Here is an 18174-nt window from a genome sequence, read left to right as displayed (position 1 = left end):
GGTAATTTCTTTCATTATTCCTGATATATGCTCAAAAATTGCTTTAATTTAATTTTATTTTAGAGATAGTGCTTATTATTTGACAGATACTGCAAATAGTATTTTAAAATTCAAAAGGTAAAAGAGTGAAAAACTCTGTTCCTCATCCATCCAGTTCTCCTCAGAAACAAACACTAGTACTAGGTTTTGTGTATTTTTCCAGAGAGATTTGGCATACAAAACTCAAAGCCCATAAATATAGTTCCCCCTACCACAAATGGCAATTTACACACAGTTGAGCATTTTCCTTTTTTCACTTAATGTATATTAGAGATCCTCTGTAACAGTGCTTCCTCATTCTTTTTCACGGCTGCTTGCTATTCTATTCTGTGGATGTTCCATGATGTATTTAAACAGTTTGAAATATGTTTGTTCTAAACACTTCTCTTCTCTGTCAGTGGCTTATTTCTTCTCAGGTTGTTTCTATGACTCTATTGTGGGCACTGTTAAATAAGTGATTTTAATTTCAGCATGGAAGGCTCTTGAACAAATTTAAAATTTTTGTTTTCTAAAATATTTAAAACTTTTAAAAGTTGGAGTTCCTGTGGTGGCTCAGCGGTTAATGAATCTGACTAGGAACCATGAGGTTGTGGGTTCAATCCCTGGCCTTGCTCAATGGGTTAAGGATCCAGCGTTGCTGTGAGCTGTGGTGTAGGTCGCAGACACAGCTTGGATCCCACGTTGCTGTGGCTCTGGTGTAGGCGGGCAGCTACAGCTTCAATTAGACTCCTAGCCTGGGAATCTCCGTTTGCTGCGGGTGCAGCACTAGGAAAGACAAAAATAAACAAAAAAACAAAAACAAAAAAACCTTTTAAAAATTACCCAAAGGGATATGGCTTTATCGCTTTCAAAAATGCAGCATTGTGGAAGTTGTATGATGCCACGACTTTCAGTTACTTCCTCTCAGTCTCATCAGGATCCCACCTGCTTAAACATTTAAAATGCCATTGTTCATTGACTTCCCTATGTGGATTTAACATAGGATACTGAATTAAAAGTTTCCTTCTAATAGTCGACACTAATGTTAATTCTCTTAACCTACAAAATATTAAATATTGCTTTATATACCTTTAGTTGAACACCAATTCACAGGCTAACTTATACATAATTTAGGACTCAAATCAGGAAAACTGAAATTTCACCTAACCTCAACTTTTGGGAGAGCTAGGCAAGCTGCGGGGCCCGATCATAGTGATTCTTCTCCTTCTGTTGCATGATCCAAGAGATGGAGACCTTGAGAGATTATAGATTTTTAAAAATTGAAGTATAGTTGATTTACAATGTTGTGTTAGTTTCTGGTGTACAGCAAACTTATTCAGATATCTATTTCTATTTCTATATACTACATACACTTTTTTATATTTTCAATTATGGTTTATTACAGGATATTGAATATAGTTCCATTTGCTATACAGTAGGATCTTGTTTATCTATTTTATTTTATTTTATATTTGTCTTTTCTAGGGCCGCACCTGTAGCGTATGGAGGTTCCCAGGCTAGGGGTCCAACTGGAGCTATAGCTGCTGGCCTACGCCACAGCCACAGCCATGCGAGATCTGAGCCACATCTTCTACATACACCACAGCTCACTGGCAACACCAGATCCTTAACCCACTGAGCGAAGCCAGGGATCCAACCTGCAACCTCATGGTTCCTAATTGGATTCGTTAACCACTGAGCCATTATGGGAACTCTTGTTTATCTATTTTATATATAGTAGTTTATACCTGCTAATCCCAGATGCCTAATTTATCCCTCCTTCTCCTTTCCCACCTTGCTAACCATAAGATTGTTTTCTATGTCTGAATCTGTTTCTGCTTTGTGAGTAATTTGTGTCAAATTTTAGGTCCCACACACAAGCAATACCACATGATAGTTGTCTTTCTCTGTATGACTTACTTCACTTAGTGCGATAATCTCTTGGTCCATCCATGTTGCTGCAAATGTCAGTTTTCATTCTTTTTTATGGCTGAGTAATATTCCATTATGTGTGTGTATACACATACCACATATATCTCTATCTACCTACCCATCCATCCATCTACGTACCACATCTTCTTTATTCATTCATCTATCGATGGACATTTAGGTTGCTTCCATGTCTTGGCTATTGTAAATAGTGCTTCTGTAAACATTGGGGGTATGTGTATCTTTTTGAATTAGAAGTTTTCCCCAGATCTATGTCCAGGAATAGGATTGCCGAATCATTTGGTAACTCTATTGTTAGTTTTGGGTTTGTTTGTTTTTTTTTTTTTTTCTTTTTTGGCCACCCCAAGTTCCCATGCCAAGAATCAGATCCAAGCTGCTGTTGTGACCTATGCTGCAGCTGTGGCACTGCCAGATCCTTAACCCACTGTGTGAGGCAGGAGATGGAACCTTCATCCCAGAGCTCCAGAGATGCTGCCAATCCTGTTGCACCACAGTGGGAATGCCTATTTTTAGTAAGGAACTTCCATACTGGTGTCCATAGTTGCTGTACCAATTTACATTCCTACCAACAATGTAGGAGGTTTCCCTTTTCTCCCCACCCTCTCTAGGTTTTATTTGTAGACTTTTTTTTTGTTTGCTTGTCTTTTTGCCTTTTCTAGGGCCACTCCCTCGGCATATGGAGGTTCCCAGGCTAGAGGACAAATCGGAGCTGTAGCCACTGGCCTACACCAGAGCCACAGCAACATGGGATCCAAGCTGTGTCTGTGACCTACACCACTGCTCACGGCAACGCCGGATCCTTACCCCATTGAGCAAGGCCAGGGATCGAACCTGCAACCTCATGGTTCCTAGTCAGATTCGTTAAACACTGCGCCACGATGGGAACTCCTATTTGTAGACTTTTTAATGATGGCCATTCTGACTGGTGCAAGGTGATATCTCATTGCAGTTTTTTTTTTTTTTAACGAGGTTTTTATTCATCCATTTATTCATTCAGTAGCCATAAATTGAGCCCCAGGCATTGTTTTATATTAGATATTTTAGTCTCTTACAAACTCAGCAATAGGCATCAGTGTTATTTGTCTTTACCAACAGAAATTTGGGATCTAGAATGAGAGAGGAGATATTCCAGTCCTACACTTAGATGGTAAACCAGAGATAGAATACTATGCTCTGTGCTGGGGATCATACTCTCCCAGAAAGATACACAAACTGGACAAACAGAGAGGTGAAATGAGATTGAACCCATGCAATGCAAAAAACAGTTGAGGTGCTGATGGGTGGAAATGTTTGATTTGCTATCTGTAACCGTTAGAGTTATAGTTAGTACTATTGAGAGACGATTTCAGGGAAATAAATTAAATCTTAATACAGTGAAGAACTTCCTAGAAGTCAACACTGTTCAAAGAAGGAATAGCTATTTAGAGATGCACACACAGATAGTAAAACTAAAAAGAATAACAAGATAATATCACAAAGTTAGAATAGTGGTTATGTCCAAGAGGGAGGGGTATTTGGGTATGGACTTCTTGGGTGCCAGCAAGTTCTCTATTTCTAAATACCAGTTATGTCCTTTCTCACTTTATAAGTGCTTGAAACTTCACATTTGTCTTTCATATGTATGACATATCTCCCAAAAGTTTTTTTTAAAAAGGTAACAGATACAAGTGGTATGCATTAAAAATGGTCACAAATTCTCTAACACTCATAGGGTAGGTTCTGTTATCTCTACAACTTTGAATCTAGGCTGGCCTATGACTGCTTTAACTTATAAAATATAGTAGGCAAAAGTGATGCGACACTATTCCTGGGTCTAGGGGTAACTTCTGACTTGGTCTCTTGACGCTTGAGACACTATGTGAGAATTCTCACCATATGTCACAGAGAGGCCTTAAGACTACATGGAGAGGGAGGTGGGCCTGACTGGAAGTGGTTTTGTAGCCAAGCCTGTCAAGGTGTGAGGCATATGAATGAAAGCACCTTGGACCCTCCAGATTGGACCAGCCATCAGCTGAATACCACCAAGTGATCACAATGTCAGCTAGAGCCCAACTGACCTACAGAGCCTTGCCCAGATTCCTGACCCTCAAAATAATGAGATAAAAGAAACCACTAAGCTTTGGAGTAGTTTGTTATATACTGTCTTAGTCCCTTCAGGCTGCTATAACAAAATATCATAGGCTGGGTGGCTCACACAATGAATATTTATTTCTCACAGTTCTGGAGACTGGGAAGTCCAAGTCCAAGATACCCACAGATTTGATATCTGTTGAAGGCCTGCTTCCTGGTTCATAGACAGTTGTCTTCTTGCTGTGACCTCACACGGTAGAAGGGGCCTACTTGCAAAATTGTGGTTTGCATTGAGAGATACAGATTAAGCCTCCTGGGTTGTACCATGTATCCACCAAGACTGGTCATGCTTGAGGAAGGCATGAGCACTGGGGCAAAAGTTCCTTTCTTCTTGATGGCTCTATAGCACCTGGAGGTCTTTGCCAAGTGAGGGTTTGAATTCCTCACACATCCCTCCAGGGTTGACAGCTGTGTGGTTACTGTTTACTCTCAGACTCTTAGACTGGCTTCAGTTTCAGCTTTTTCATCTGTCCATTTCACTCCTATTTGATGAGATCCTAGCACAGACGTGAAGTTGAATTTCTCTTCGCTCCCTCTTTTTCTGGGAGACCCTTCTACTGGAAAGCCTGTCATCTGTTGTGAAGGAGAGCTGGTGTTGACTTGAGGCAACAGAGTTGGTGGTCTGGTGGCCATTATCCTGTGTTAAGAGCAAGTGGTCTCTGGGTGTTTGGACTCTGACTGGTGCTTCTCTGGCGCTGCTAAAGGGAGAAGAGCACAAGCTGTGCTCCTTTTTCCAGCTCAAGCTGCTGAACCTAGGAAGATCCCTGAGGGCCAGCTTGGACTTCCTCCTGGTTTTCTCTCCATGGTAGATTTTAAAAGTAGGGAGTTTTTCTCATTCATCTTTCCATTTGGGTTTGAAACAGCTGCCATAAGAAAGGTGGAAAAGCACATTGTATAGAATATATAATTCTTCAGAAGCAGTGACATAGGTTCACAAAGGATAACAGGTAAATTTGGGTCTGAAGTCCATAATTAAGCTTTACTTTGTGTGTGTGTGTGTGTACACAATGTTTAAAGTAAAAATCCCCCAAATTAAATAAGACCTATTTTGGAGTCCTCCTGTGGTGTGGATCTGATGTTGTCACTTCTGTGGCTTGGGTTCGATCCCTGGCCCAGGAATTTCCTCATGCCACAGGGTGAGGCCAAAAAAAAAGACCAATTTTTATCCAATTCACATCCAAACTTTTGTTTATGTTTAACAACTGAACACAACCCAGCATCTGTTCAAAATAATGTAATTGAATGATACGCCACCAAAGTTGTTTTTGTTTTTCACACTTTTAACAGGACCCAAAACATAAGATAAATTATATCTGTGGTTTCATTCAGTGTAATGAATGTCCCAATTGAAAAAATGTATTTGAAGTTAAGCATTTTTTTTTTTTTCAGCAACACCTGTGGCATGCAGAAGTTCCCAGGCCAGGGACTTAACCAGCATTGCAGCAGTGACAAGACCAGCTACTTAACCCACTATGCCATAAATGAACTCCTTAGACATTCTTTTTTAAAATGTTTTAAAAATTTAAATTATAATTGATTTACAATATCGTGCCAATTTCTGCTGTACAGCAAAGGGGTTCAGTTATATATACATTCTTTTTTATGCTCTTTTCACTTCTGTGGAACTAGGAGATTGGATATAGTTCCCTGTGCTGTATAGTAGGACCTCATTGATTATCCATTCCGTTTTTTTTTTTTTTTGCATCTGTAGCATATGGAAGCTCCCAGCTAGGGGTTGATTCAGAACTATAGCTGCTGGCCTATGCCACAGCCACAGCAATGTGGGATCTGAGTCATATCTGAGAGCTACACCATAGCTCACAGCAGTGCTGGATCCTTAACCTACTAAGGACAGGGATTGAACCTGCATCCTCATGGATACTAGTCGGGTTCTTACTGTTGAGACACAAAGGGAAGTCCTGCTTATCCATTCTAAATGTAATAGTTTGCATCTACTAACCCCAAACCCCCAGTCCATCCCTCTCCCTCCCCTCTCCCTCTTGGCAACCACAAGTCTGTTCTGCATGTCTGAGTCTGCTTCTGTTGTGTAGATAGATTCATTTTCGCCATATTTTAGAGTCCACATATAAGTGATATCATATGGTATTTGTCTTTCTCTTTCTGACTTACTTAGTGTGGTAATCTCTAGCTGCATCCATGTTGCTGTAAATGGTATTATTTTGTTCTTTTTACGGCTGAGTTGTATTCCATTGTGTATATGTACCATATCTTCTAAATCTGTTCATCTGTTGATGGACATTTAGGTTACTTCCATGTTTTGGCTATTGTGAATAGTGCTGCTCTGAGCATAGGGATGCATGTATCTTTTTGAATTATAGTTTTGCCTAGACATATTCCTAGGAATGGGACTGCCAGATTATATGTAATTCTATAGGCATCCTTAAATAGTAATAATTATAGAAATAAATAAGACTTTTATATTTGACATGGTATATTTGACACGGTTTCTTCCAGAAGAACTGAAAATACTTAAATTTTTTTCTAGCACTTAATTATCATTCTTTTCTTAAAAAAGAACCCATTTTTGTATATATATTTTATCTCAGCAGCAACTTTGTTTTATGTATGTATATATGTAGGTAGGTAGGTAGGTATTCAAAGAAATCCTAGGTCATCATGAAAATTTCACAAGACTTTGTGGTTCCCTTCATCTTCAAGTTTAATGTCTTACATCATTTGTTGCCAAATGACTCAGTCTTCTCACAGAAATCAGCAAAATCACAAATTCTGATGCCAGATGAATTATCTTAGATGCTAATGCTGATGGTGCACTTTTTGTTCAAAATCTCTTTGAACACCACCTATTGATATAAGAAGGTTATCTCACAGTAATGATAACATTATTATCAAATCTAGAAATCTGTTTTCTTATCCCTACAAAGTTAAATTTCATATTTCTATCCTACCCACCTCCTTACCTTATTTGCTATGTTGTCCTTAAATTTTGTGTACATATGTGTATATTCTACATATATGAATTGGTGCTTGGAAATGTCTGTTTCTCACAGTTGTAAAGTGAAGACAGTATCTAAGGATGATACCTGACCCTTTGGAAAATGAATCTTTCTAGTATAGCTGTAAATTTCGATAATTAAAAATTTTAAGTAGTGGTTTAATTTTTGTTGGAGAGGACTCATGGGACATTATTTTTACTTTTTTTCTCTTGCATTTAGGCTTACAGGATAGGGTTTCACAATATCACAGATCTCTGTAACTCAGGAAACATACTGCCTCATGTGCATTATAAGCTTTGCAAAGGTTTTCTGTAAAAATCACAAAAGGTTAAATTATACTAAATAAAAAAACACCCAACCCTTTATTTTGTACAACAGATTCAAATTTACAGGAAAATTGCGAAGCCAGTAGAGGGTTCTCATATTCTACCATTATCAACATTTTCCATCAGTATTGTGTATTTGTAATGATTGATGGGCCAGCCAGATTTCCTTAGTTTTTACCTAATGTCCTTTCTCTTTTCTGCTCTAAGACATCACATAGTATTTACTTCCCATGTCCCCTTTAGTTCTTCTTGGCTATGATAATTTCTCACACCTTCCTTTTTTTTTTTTTTTTTTTGGATGATCTTGACATTTTTGAGGACCAGTCAGGTACTTCTGTAGACCACCCTTCAATGTGGATTTGTGCGATGTTTTTCTCATTATTAGACTGGGATAATGGCTTTTGGGGAGGATGACCACAGAGGTAAATTGCCATTTTCATTACAGTTTATCAAGGGTACCTACAATCCATGTGACTTATCACTGATAATATTGAACAGGTGTTGATCACCTGGCCAAAATAGTGTCTGTAAGCCTTTCCCACCATAAAGCAAATCTTTTTCCCCTCCTCTTTCCATATCGTATTCTTCAGAAGAAAGTCACCACATGTAGCCCTCTTAGGAGTGTGTGGAGGGTGGTTATGCTCTATTTCCTTGAAGGTGAAATGTAATATAAATTATTTGGAATTCTTCTGGTGGGAGATTTGTAAAAAGAACTTTTGAATATATAAAAATGGGAGTTCCTGTTATGGCTCAGAGATAACGAACATGACTAGTATCTATGAGATTGCATGTTCAAACCCTGGCCTCGCTCAGTGGGTTAAGGATCCAGAGTTGCTGTGAGCTGTGGTGTAGGTTGCAGTTGTGGCTTGGATACTGTGTTGCTGTGGTTGTGGCATAGGCTGGCAGCTGCTGCTCTGATTTGACCCCTAGCCTGAGAACTTCCATTTGTCGCATGTACGGCCCTAAAAAAGAAGAAAAAAAAAATGAATTAGCTTAATTAAATTGAATTAAATTATTTCTTACATTTAGGTGTAAAAACCTCTTATGATTTTTTCTTTAAAAAAACCCCTGATTATCTATATAATACATGCTCATTGCAGAAAACTTAAAAAATGCAGAAAAGTGTAAAGCAACAGTAAAAAGAACTTTCCATAATGCCACCTTTCATTAGCAACCATTTCTAGTATTGGACATATTTCCTCCTAGTCTTTTCTGCATAAAGTAACTATTTTTAAATAATACTTTAAATTATTTCACATGAAATAAAATAATTTTTATCTTTGAATATAACAAAGACAGTGGATTCATACAAAAACAGAGCAGATCGTGGTAGTGTTTCTAATAGGATTTCAGAATATAAACTAGCAACCTGATAATTTCTGAAAACAGCACTTTAGACTTCTATTATGACTGCTATTTATGAGATACTCAAATGTTTATATATTCCTTGTTAGGCCTCTTATTTCTTCTTTATAGTACTCGCATTTGCTCCTTATTTTACTATTACATGATACACATTTCTGTTTTTGTTTTTAAAAATATTTTATAGTGGATTTTCAATGTTCTGTCATGATACACATTTTTAATGGAATAAATAAAGTCTGAAGAAATTTAGGTGGCTAGTTAAAGGTTCTGGCAATGATCTAGGCTTCAAACCTCCAACTTTCTTGCTGCATGGTGTTTTGAATGTATGATAATTCTATTTTTCTTTTTAAGAGACTTTATTGATTTTGTAAAAGTGGTACATGCTTCTTATAGAAAAAAAAATCAAGCAATATAGAAAAATACAAAGTAAAATACCCAAGTTCTATTATTTAGAAATAACCATTATTAACAACATTCTACAAAGTCTCCTTTTGAATATATATAGGTAGGGACACATTTACAAAAAAGGCTCATACAGTAGATATCATACATACATTGTTACTTAAATTTAACAGAAGAAAATGAAGCTGAAGCAAAATGAAGAAATTAAACTTTAGTTATATGTTCTTTTGCAAGATATATTAGTTCCTACACATCCTTTTAAAATTTTGCCAAAAGATTATGAAAAGCTTAAGTCTGTAGGAGAAAAAAAAAAAAAAAAAAAAAAGAGGCTGTAAGTTCTACATGAGTAACCCTTAAAAAGTAATTAAGGAGTTTCCTAGTGGCTCAGTAGGTTAAGGGTCCAGCATTGTCACTGCTGTAACATGGGTTCTACCTCTGACCTGGGAACTTCAGCATACTGTGGGTGTGGCCAAAAAAAAAAAAAAAAGAGTAATTTAGACAAGGACCCAAGCTACTTTGTTTAGAAAAAGTTTTTTGTTTTTTTGTTTTTTTTTTTTTTTTTCTGGCTTTTTGCCTTTTCTTGAGCCACTTCTGCAGCATATGGAGGTTCCCAGGCTAGGGGTCTAATCAGAGCTGTAGCTACTGGCCTACGCCAGAGCCACAGCAACATGGGATCTGAGCCACGTCTGCAACCTACACCACAGCTCACGGCAATGCCAGATCCTTAACCCACTGAGCAAGGCCAGGGATTGCACCTGCAACTTCATGGTTCTTAGTTGGATTAGTTAACCACTGCGCCATGACGGGAACTCGTACAAAAAGCTTTTATTTAGAAACCATAACTGCTTGATGGTCAGAGGTAAAATATATTATTAGGTGTGTCTATATTAGTTGTAAGGGATCCTAGAGGACCCTGAATTCAATTCCTTATTAATATTCTCTTTTCTGCTGTGTATGGTGAAGGCACAGTTCAAAATATGAGCTTCAGGGTTAGGTTACCTGGATTGGATACCTGCTCTGTCATTTACGAACCATGTGACCATAGGCCTCCGCTTCATCTCCTGCAAAAAGTGGGTTAAGAGTATCTTCCCATGTGGTTGTTAACAGGAATAAGTGAGACAGGAGTTCCTGTGGTGGCGCAGCAGAAACGAATCCAACTAGTAACCATGACGTTGCGGGTTCAATCCCCAGCCTCACTCAGTGGGTTAAGGATCGAGTGTTACTGTGAGCTGTGGTGTACGTTGCAGATGTGGCTTGGACCCTGTGTTGCTGTGGCTGTGGCTGTGGCAGGCAACTGTAGCTTCGATTGGACCTGTAGCCTGGGAACCTCCATATGCCATGGGGGCGGCCCTAAAAAGACAAAAAAAAAAAAGAAAAGTGACACAGTACATAGAAAGCTCTTATTATAGTGCCTGGTATATAGAAAGTGCTCAATAACTATAAGGTATTATAGGATTCCTGCTGTAATACAGTGGGTGAAGAATCTGACTGCAATGGCTCTTGCTACAGAGGCATGGGTTCAATCCCCAGCCTGGTACAATGAGTTAAAGGATCCAGCATGCCACAGCTGTGGCTCAGATTTGATCCCTGGCCCGGAAACTTCCATATGCTTTGAGTCAAGTCATAAAACAAACAAGCAAGCAAATATAAGGTATTATTATTATTGTAGCAGAAGTAATGGTGAGCTTCTGAGCCAATGTATGACATTGAAAATTGTCATTCACAAAATAATCTCTTTCTCTTTCATTCATTTCAGAGTAATCCCCCTGCTAAATCTGCCTACTTTTAAGTTAAAGGCTGGGGCCCCCGAGGGCTTAACTAAGGGGTATGTGGGCACTGGAGTACTGGATGTAGGAATAAACCCCTGTCACCTGTTTATAAGAATGGACAGAACACCCAATTCTAGCCTTTTTATAATCCTAAACATATATTATACATTACCTATATCAACAATAATGACATTATGCATGTTACTTACATGTACATACACAAAGTACTTTATATCTGTACTTAAAAATCCTCTTTAAAATGGAGTTCCCATCGTGGCTCAGTGGAAATGAATCTGACTAGCATCCATGAGGACGCAGGTTTGATCCCTGGCCTCGCTCAGTGGGTTAAGAATCTGGCATTGCTGTGGCTGTGGTGTAGGCCAGCAGCTACAGCTCAGATTTGACTGCTATCCTGGGAACCTCCATATGCCATGGATGCAGCCTTAAAAAAAAGAACAACAACAAAAAATACAAATAAAAGTAAACTAATATTGGAGTTCCTGCTGTGGCTCAGTGGGTTGAGGATCTGGTGTTGTCACTGCAGTGGCTCTGGTTTGATCCCTGGCCAGGTAACTCCCACATGCCAAGGGTGTGGCCAAAAAGAAAAGTAAATTAATATTAGTATTTCTGAATTCCCAGTGTGAAATTCATAGAGACTCATATATTGTACAGCACAGGGAATATAGCCAATATTTTATAATAACTTTAAATGGAATATAATCTATATAAATGCTGAATCATTGTTGTACACCTAAAACTAATATTGTAAATCGGTTACACTTCAATTTAAAAAAAAGAAATTCTAGAGTTCCCACAGTGGGTTAGGAACCCAAGAGGAGCAGTTCGGGTCATTGTGAAGGCAGGGGTTCAATGCTTCGCCTGGCACGTGCATTAAAGGATCTGTTGTTGCTTTGGCATGGGTTGTAGTAGATTGGATACCAGCCTGGAACTTCCAAAAACTGTGGGTAGCTCCGATTGGATCCCTAACCTGGGAACTTCCATATGCTGCGTGTGTGGCCCTAAAAAGCAAATAAAATAAAATAAAAGTAGTCCAATGTTTTCATTGATATGAAAATTTAAAAATTTAAGGGAGTTCCCATTTGCGGCTCAGCAGCAATAAATCCAAGCAATACCCATGAGGATGCAGGTTCAATCCCTGGCCTCGAGCAGTGGGTTAAGGATCCTGTGTTGCCATGAGCTGCAGCGCAGGTCACAGACACGACTCAGATCTAATATTGCTGTGGCTGTGGTGTGGGCTGTCAGCTGCATCTCCCAGTCAGCCCCTAGCCCAGGAACTTCCATATGTAGTGAGCGCGGCCCTTAAAAAAAAGAAGGGGGGGGGGCAAAAAAAAGTAAAATAAAATGCCTCATAGGAGTTCTGTCATGGCTCAGCAGTAAACCAATCTGACGAGTATCCATGAGGTTGTGGGTTGGATCCCTGGCTTTGCTCAGTGGGTCAAGGATCCAGTGTTGCTGTGAGCTGTGGTGTAGGCCAGAGGCTACAGCTCCAATTCGACCCCTAGCCTGGAAGCCTCCATATGCTACCAGTGTGGCCCTACAAAGACAAAAAGAAAAAAAAAAAGAAAACCTTATAAAAACAGGGTAATTGCAAACCCCCCCAACCGCATTATTTCATAATGACTGGTTCCTGGATTTGAACTTCAAGGGAGTTGATGACTTTTCTGAAAGATGTCCACTGTACTCCTTTTCTATCTTCCTTTTTTCTGGCTATTAATATATTAATTTTCTTTTATAATAAAACACTATTCAAGTTCTCCATGAAGATATGCATTTACTTTTGTTATAGACCATCTTTTCAGCCCCAGCTGTTTTTTAAAAAATATTCTATCCCAAAAAAGAATTAAAAAAAATTTTTTTTAGGGCCACACCTGCGGCATATGGAAGTTCCCAGGCTAGGGCCAAATTGAAGCCTCAGCTGCCCACCTACACTACAGCCACAGCAATGTGGGATCCCAGCCACATCTGAGACCTATACTGCAGCCCATGGCAATGCCAGATCCCCAACCCACTTAGCAGGGCCAGGGATTGAACCTGAGTCCTCATGGATACTAGTTGGGCTTGTTACCTCTGAGCCACAAGGGAAACTCCCCAAAAAAGAATTTAAAAAATGCTTTTTGTGATACAGTTTTTTTCAAGTTTGGTTTAAACCCCCAATTATTTTTTATAAGGTGGGGAAGGGAGGGTTGATGAAAAATTCTAGCTGCTTCTCTGAGCTAAGACTAAACTGTAGGATTTGTTTTATTTTGTTTTACTTTAAAATGCTGAAGAATTTAGGGATATACATCACCTCCAAATAACAGAATATATGCCAATTTTCCATTCTGGCTTTGCCTTTCTACATAGTGAGTACTTAGACTTTTTTGGGAAATCATTAAACGATAAATTCTAGCACTTGATCTCTAGCTTGGGTGTGAAAGAGGGTAATTTGATGTCTTTAAATGATGGTTTAATTTCTCCAACAATGAAGGCAACATGGGATAAAGAGTAAGTTGCATTTGTATGAATGTGGATTTTTTTTTTTTTTTTTGTCTTTTTAGGGCCTCACCTGAGGCATATGAAGGTTCCCAGGCTAGGGGTCGAATTGGAGCTACAGCTGCTGGCCTACACCACAGCCACAGCAACGCCAGATCTGAGCCACGTCCTCGACCTATATGACAGCTCGTGGCAACTGGATCCTTAACCCACTGAGTAAGGCCAGGGATCGAACCTGCAACCTCATGGTTCCTAGTCTGATTCATTTCCACTGCGCCAGGCCGGGAACTCCTGGTGTGGATTTTAATACTAACTTGATTTATGTTGGGTTAATTAAGTAATTTTCTGTGCCTTCAAGTCCTCTACTAAAAATTAGGTACGATGTCGATGAACTACTCAGTTTTACTCTGTGTAAAGGGACAGCTAAAAAATAGTCAAACAGTAAGAAATTACAAACATGTATAATAACTCTGAACACAAAACGTAGGAACTATATGCTCTGGTCATGTGTCTTCCTTCCAGAGTGGCTCATAGTACACAACTGTAGCAAAATCAATAAATGTTGAATTAATGATATTATCTCAATTTGCAGCATTCTTACCTCAGTAGCCTTCTAATAGTATGATGATCTTTATAATGATCTTTAAGAGATGGTCTAAATTCTTTGTTATACTGAAATGTATCAAATTTGCTTTTAATAAGTAAACCACTGGCTGGAATTTAGAAATCTTTTTCTACACAAATCCTTTGTTGTACCTTTTTTTTGGGGGGGGGTATTTTTTTGTAACAGGATTTGACCTGTAACTATTATTGAGAATTTTCTTAGAGGAGTTCAAAGCATTTTACAGGGATCATCTTATTTATCCCTCGAAAGTAAGGCAGAGGCATTATCTTCGCTATAGACTGAGAACACTAAAAGGCCAAGATAGGAGGGGGTTTTTGTTGTTGTTTTGCTAAGATCAAAAAGTAATTCTAGGGCAAAGCCAGATTCCGGTCTGACCTTGTTACATGATGCTTCTGTGGTGACATAATGCAATGTGGGTGCTTTCCTCGGTCTCTTCTTGGCTATGTTAAGTGAAGAATAATTTCCAGACTTGATTTCTCATTAATTTTTGTTTCTGAAAATGGATATTAAGATGTAAATACAAAATAAAACCCTCAAATCCTTCCTATTAGGATTTGTGATACAGGATACATAGATAGGAATAGGCCTCTTCCTCCTCCACCTCCAAATCTTACCTACCTCCTCCAGTGCTGACCAAGAGAAAAATAATGTGGGCCACAAATGTATAATTTTGACTTTTCTAGTAGTTACATTAAAATATACTTAGGCCAGGGACTTCCTGTCGTGGCTCAGTGGTTAACGAATCCAACTAAGAACCATGAGGTTGCGGGTTCAGTCCCTGGCCTCGCTCAGTGGGTTAAGGATCCAGTGTTGCCGTGGGCTGTGGTGTAGGTTGCAGATGCGGCTCTGATCCTCCATTGCTGTGGCTCTGGCTAGGCCTGTGGCTACAGCTCCGATTAGACCCCTAGCCTGGGAACCTCCATACCCGTGGGAAGCCGCCCTAGAAAGGCAAAAAGACCAAAAAAAAAAATATACACACACATACACTTAGGCCAACATATCAAAAATCTTACCATTTCAACATGTAATTAATATAAAATTATTGAGATAGTTCACATTCTTATATAAGTCTTCAGATCTGGTAGGTTTTTCACACTTACAGGACACCTTGATTTGGACTAGTCACACTACAAACGTCCCAAAGCCCTTGTGTGTCTTGAGGGGACCATCAAGTACAGCACATCTAGACTTCAGTAGATTTTTCTTAGCTCTCCCTTCAAATCGGTGCCTCGTGAATGGAATGGGTGGTAGGGGAAGAGCTCCTGGATGACCTTGGGGGAATCCACTTGCCTTTGGATTGGTGACTAATAGCTTTGCTTTACTGATACATAATTGGAGAGTTACGGACTCAGAATCTAGAGGACTGCTACCTCCCCCAAAACGTCTAAAATATCCGATCATTGCCAGGACCGAGGTTTACACCCCGCGTGAGCACCCGTGCTAAGGAACCTGCCAACTTCTTGGGGTGTAGTTCGTGCGGCCCTGGTACGTGGCCTGCGCGAAGGAGGCATCGGCCAAGGTAGAAGAGGGCTACTGGAGAGAGAAGGCCACCCAAGTGGATGCTTCTTGAGGGCAGGGTTTCAAACTGGCGACTTCTTGAAGGCAGAAGCTCCTCTTGTGGCCTCGGCCAGACCCTCGGCGGGCCTCACATGGTGGATCAACGCAGCAGTGCTAACACCGCACGCCCGGGCGGCCCCGGGCATGGGAGGAGGGCCGCTCCCTGGCCCGGGCCTTACCCCGAAGCCACTCCACGGCCGCGGGTGTGAGGGGCGGGCCCAGGCCTCGGCCCGCACCGCCCCATGTGACCCGGTCCGGCATGGTGTCGCCTCCTCCCGGGGCGGCGGCGGCGCTGGCGGCGGCTCCGGCTTGGCTCCGCAGCGGGCCGGCCCCGCGGCCGCTCATGGGCAGCCAGGGCGGCTCGGGGCCCCCCGGGAACGGCGGACCCGGCGAGGGCGAGAGCGGGGAAGCGAGGAAACTACAGGAAGGGAGAGCCGCGAGGGGGAAGCGAAGGAAGGGGAAGAGGAAGGGAAAAGCAGGAGCGGGGCAAGACGGAAGAGGAAGCGGGGCGGAAGGGAAGCCGGAGCCACCACAGGCGAAGGCGGCTGCGGGGCTGGGGGCCGAGGCGGGAGCGAGGGCAGGCCTGGGAGAGGAGGGAGAGGGAGGCGGGAGCGTGCAGGAAGGAGCGAGAAGGATCGTCAGGGGAGAGGAGGGAAGCGCAGGGGCGGGGAAGGAAGCCGAAGGGAGAGATGATGGGAAGAAGGAAGAATGGAGGGTCAGGACTGGGTGGCGGGAGGAAGCCAGGCCGGCGAGAGCACAAGGACGAGGGGGTCAGGCTTGGGGGCACCTCGCGCGGACAGGGGCGGCCATGGCGGCAGAGGCGGCCGAGGAGGAGGCGGCGGCCCGGGAGCCCACGGGCCGCCCAGCCGCGGGGCCCGCGCTCTTGCGCCTGCCGGAGGAGCTGCTGCTGCTCATCTGTTCCTACCTGGACATGCAGGCCCTCGGCCGCCTGGCTCAGGTGTGCCGTTGGCTGCGGCGCTTCACCAGCTGCGACCTGCTCTGGCGCCGGATAGCCCGGGCCTCGCTCAACTCTGGCTTCACGCGGCTCGGCACCGACCTGTAAGCGCCCGCTTCTCCGCCCGCTCCCCGCCCCGGGCGGGCCCGCGTCCCGGGAAAGGGCGGGGCGCCGCGGCCTGGTGGACCTGGGGCCGTGTCGTACCCCGAGTTTGCGAGGCCTACACCCGGCCTCCGCCAACCCCTCCCCAAGCACCCTTCTCCGCTTGTAGCACCCACCCGAGGACGCTTCCCGAGAGCGTCCCTCACTCAGCACCCTCCCCGTGGGCGGCTCCTCACAATTAGCCATCTTAAGCACTCTCTTAAGCTTTTAATTGTGTCCTTCAGCAGACGTTGACTGCCTGGGTTCCTCAGACCTAGAGGAGTCTGGCAGGTCCTCCTCCCATCCAGGTGTAGGACCCATGTTCACGATGTGGCCTATCAGAACATTTTTGTGGACTCTCCTCCTCTCACTGTCTTAAAAGAGTTAAATTTCAGGGCTCCGATAAAATTGAATATGAAGAAAAGGGCTCAGATCCTAAAAGAAGGCCCTTAGTACAAGTGTCAACCATAGTTTATGACTTAATACAGGCAGAATGACACAAAAAAGGGTGCCTTTTATGTCAGGGGGTTCGATGAGGTCTCGACTGTATACAAAGGTATGGTATTGTGATTTGGCCTGTGCTTGACAGGATCTGAGACCTGTGAATGATAAACTTAACCACTTAAGCTGTTAAATAGGAAGGAGGAAAAATGTATGGAATTAGGGGAGTAAAAACTATCACATATTCCACCCAACTGCATCCAATTTGGGTTAAATAAAAAAAAGGTAATTCTAATACAGTATAACAACATTAAAGTTGGTTGGAAACATAAAAGGCTATAATACCACCACCTCTAGACAACTATTCAGTTTTTAAAATTACTTTTCATTTGCACACCCCCCCCCTTAGTTGCTATCCTACTGATTCTAACAGAATAGGTACATAATAAATGTTTGTGGGCTGTACTATGATGAGATTAAAAACATTCCTGTAATTTTAGACTTCTTGTTGTATCCAGCTTTTTGCTGGATAACAAGGAAATGGATAATTTAATGAAATTTTTGGTATCAGCTTTATTGAGATATATCACATACTGTATAATACGTATGTCTTTTCAAATTAGTTCCTTAGGATAAAATCTCAAGATTGGCATTATTGGGTCAAAGGTTATGGTTTGTAACAAAGTGTTATACCAAGTTACAGGGACACAAGAAATGAACTATTAAATCAATTTCATGTAAGAATTAAAAAAAATCTTTGTGGAGTTTCCCTTCATGGCTCCGTGGAAACGAATCTGACTAGTATCCATGAGGATGCAGGTTCCATCCCTGGCGTAGCTCAGTGGGTTAAGGGTCTGGCATTGCAGTGAGCTGTGGTGTAGGTTGCAGACGTGGCTTGGATCTGGTGTTACTGTGGCTACCTATTTAAAAAAAAAAAAAACAACTTTGCTGTCTTAGTGAACAAAGTTTGTTCATTTTATGTTTCTTTTACACCTGACCAGGATAAATATTTTCCCATGTGTTTGTT

The 18174-nt window shown here is 41.5% G+C and overlaps 1 protein-coding gene and 1 long non-coding RNA gene across 27 annotated transcripts in view; one reads left to right on the top strand and one right to left on the bottom strand.

Annotated features, from left to right (window-relative positions):
* Positions 1–4154: 4154 nt before the first annotated feature.
* LOC102162056 (uncharacterized) lies at positions 4155–16643 on the bottom strand. Its single transcript, XR_307766.4, has 2 exons — positions 16536–16643; positions 4155–4961 (listed from the first exon to the last, which is right to left on the bottom strand). It is a non-coding gene; the product is annotated as an uncharacterized LOC102162056 (long non-coding RNA).
* Positions 15679–18174, top strand: part of FBXW4 (F-box and WD repeat domain containing 4) — a 97432-nt gene continuing 94936 nt past the window's right edge. For 23 of the 26 annotated variants that reach the window (XR_014826807.1, XR_014826806.1, XR_014826805.1 and 20 more), the window contains exon 1: positions 15679–16669. Coding sequence is in view for 17 of the 26 variants with exons in the window: in XM_084995214.1 (XP_084851340.1) it covers positions 15870–16669 (800 nt within the window). In the remaining 9 variants the exon portion in view is untranslated. The remainder of the gene's footprint in view (positions 16670–18174) is intronic. The other 3 variants (XM_084995218.1, XM_084995217.1, XM_084995215.1) reach the window with 1 other exon arrangement.

This window comes from Sus scrofa, chromosome 14 (genome assembly GCF_054392235.1).
Source record: "Sus scrofa isolate SSC_HxYL_T2T_F1_AM1 chromosome 14, Sscrofa_HxYL_maternal_Yorkshire_Landrace_v2.0, whole genome shotgun sequence".
In the NCBI taxonomy this organism is placed as follows: Eukaryota; Metazoa; Chordata; class Mammalia; order Artiodactyla; family Suidae; genus Sus; species Sus scrofa.
Note: the sequence above shows the minus strand (reverse complement) of the source record. Positions and strands in the feature narration are given on the sequence as shown.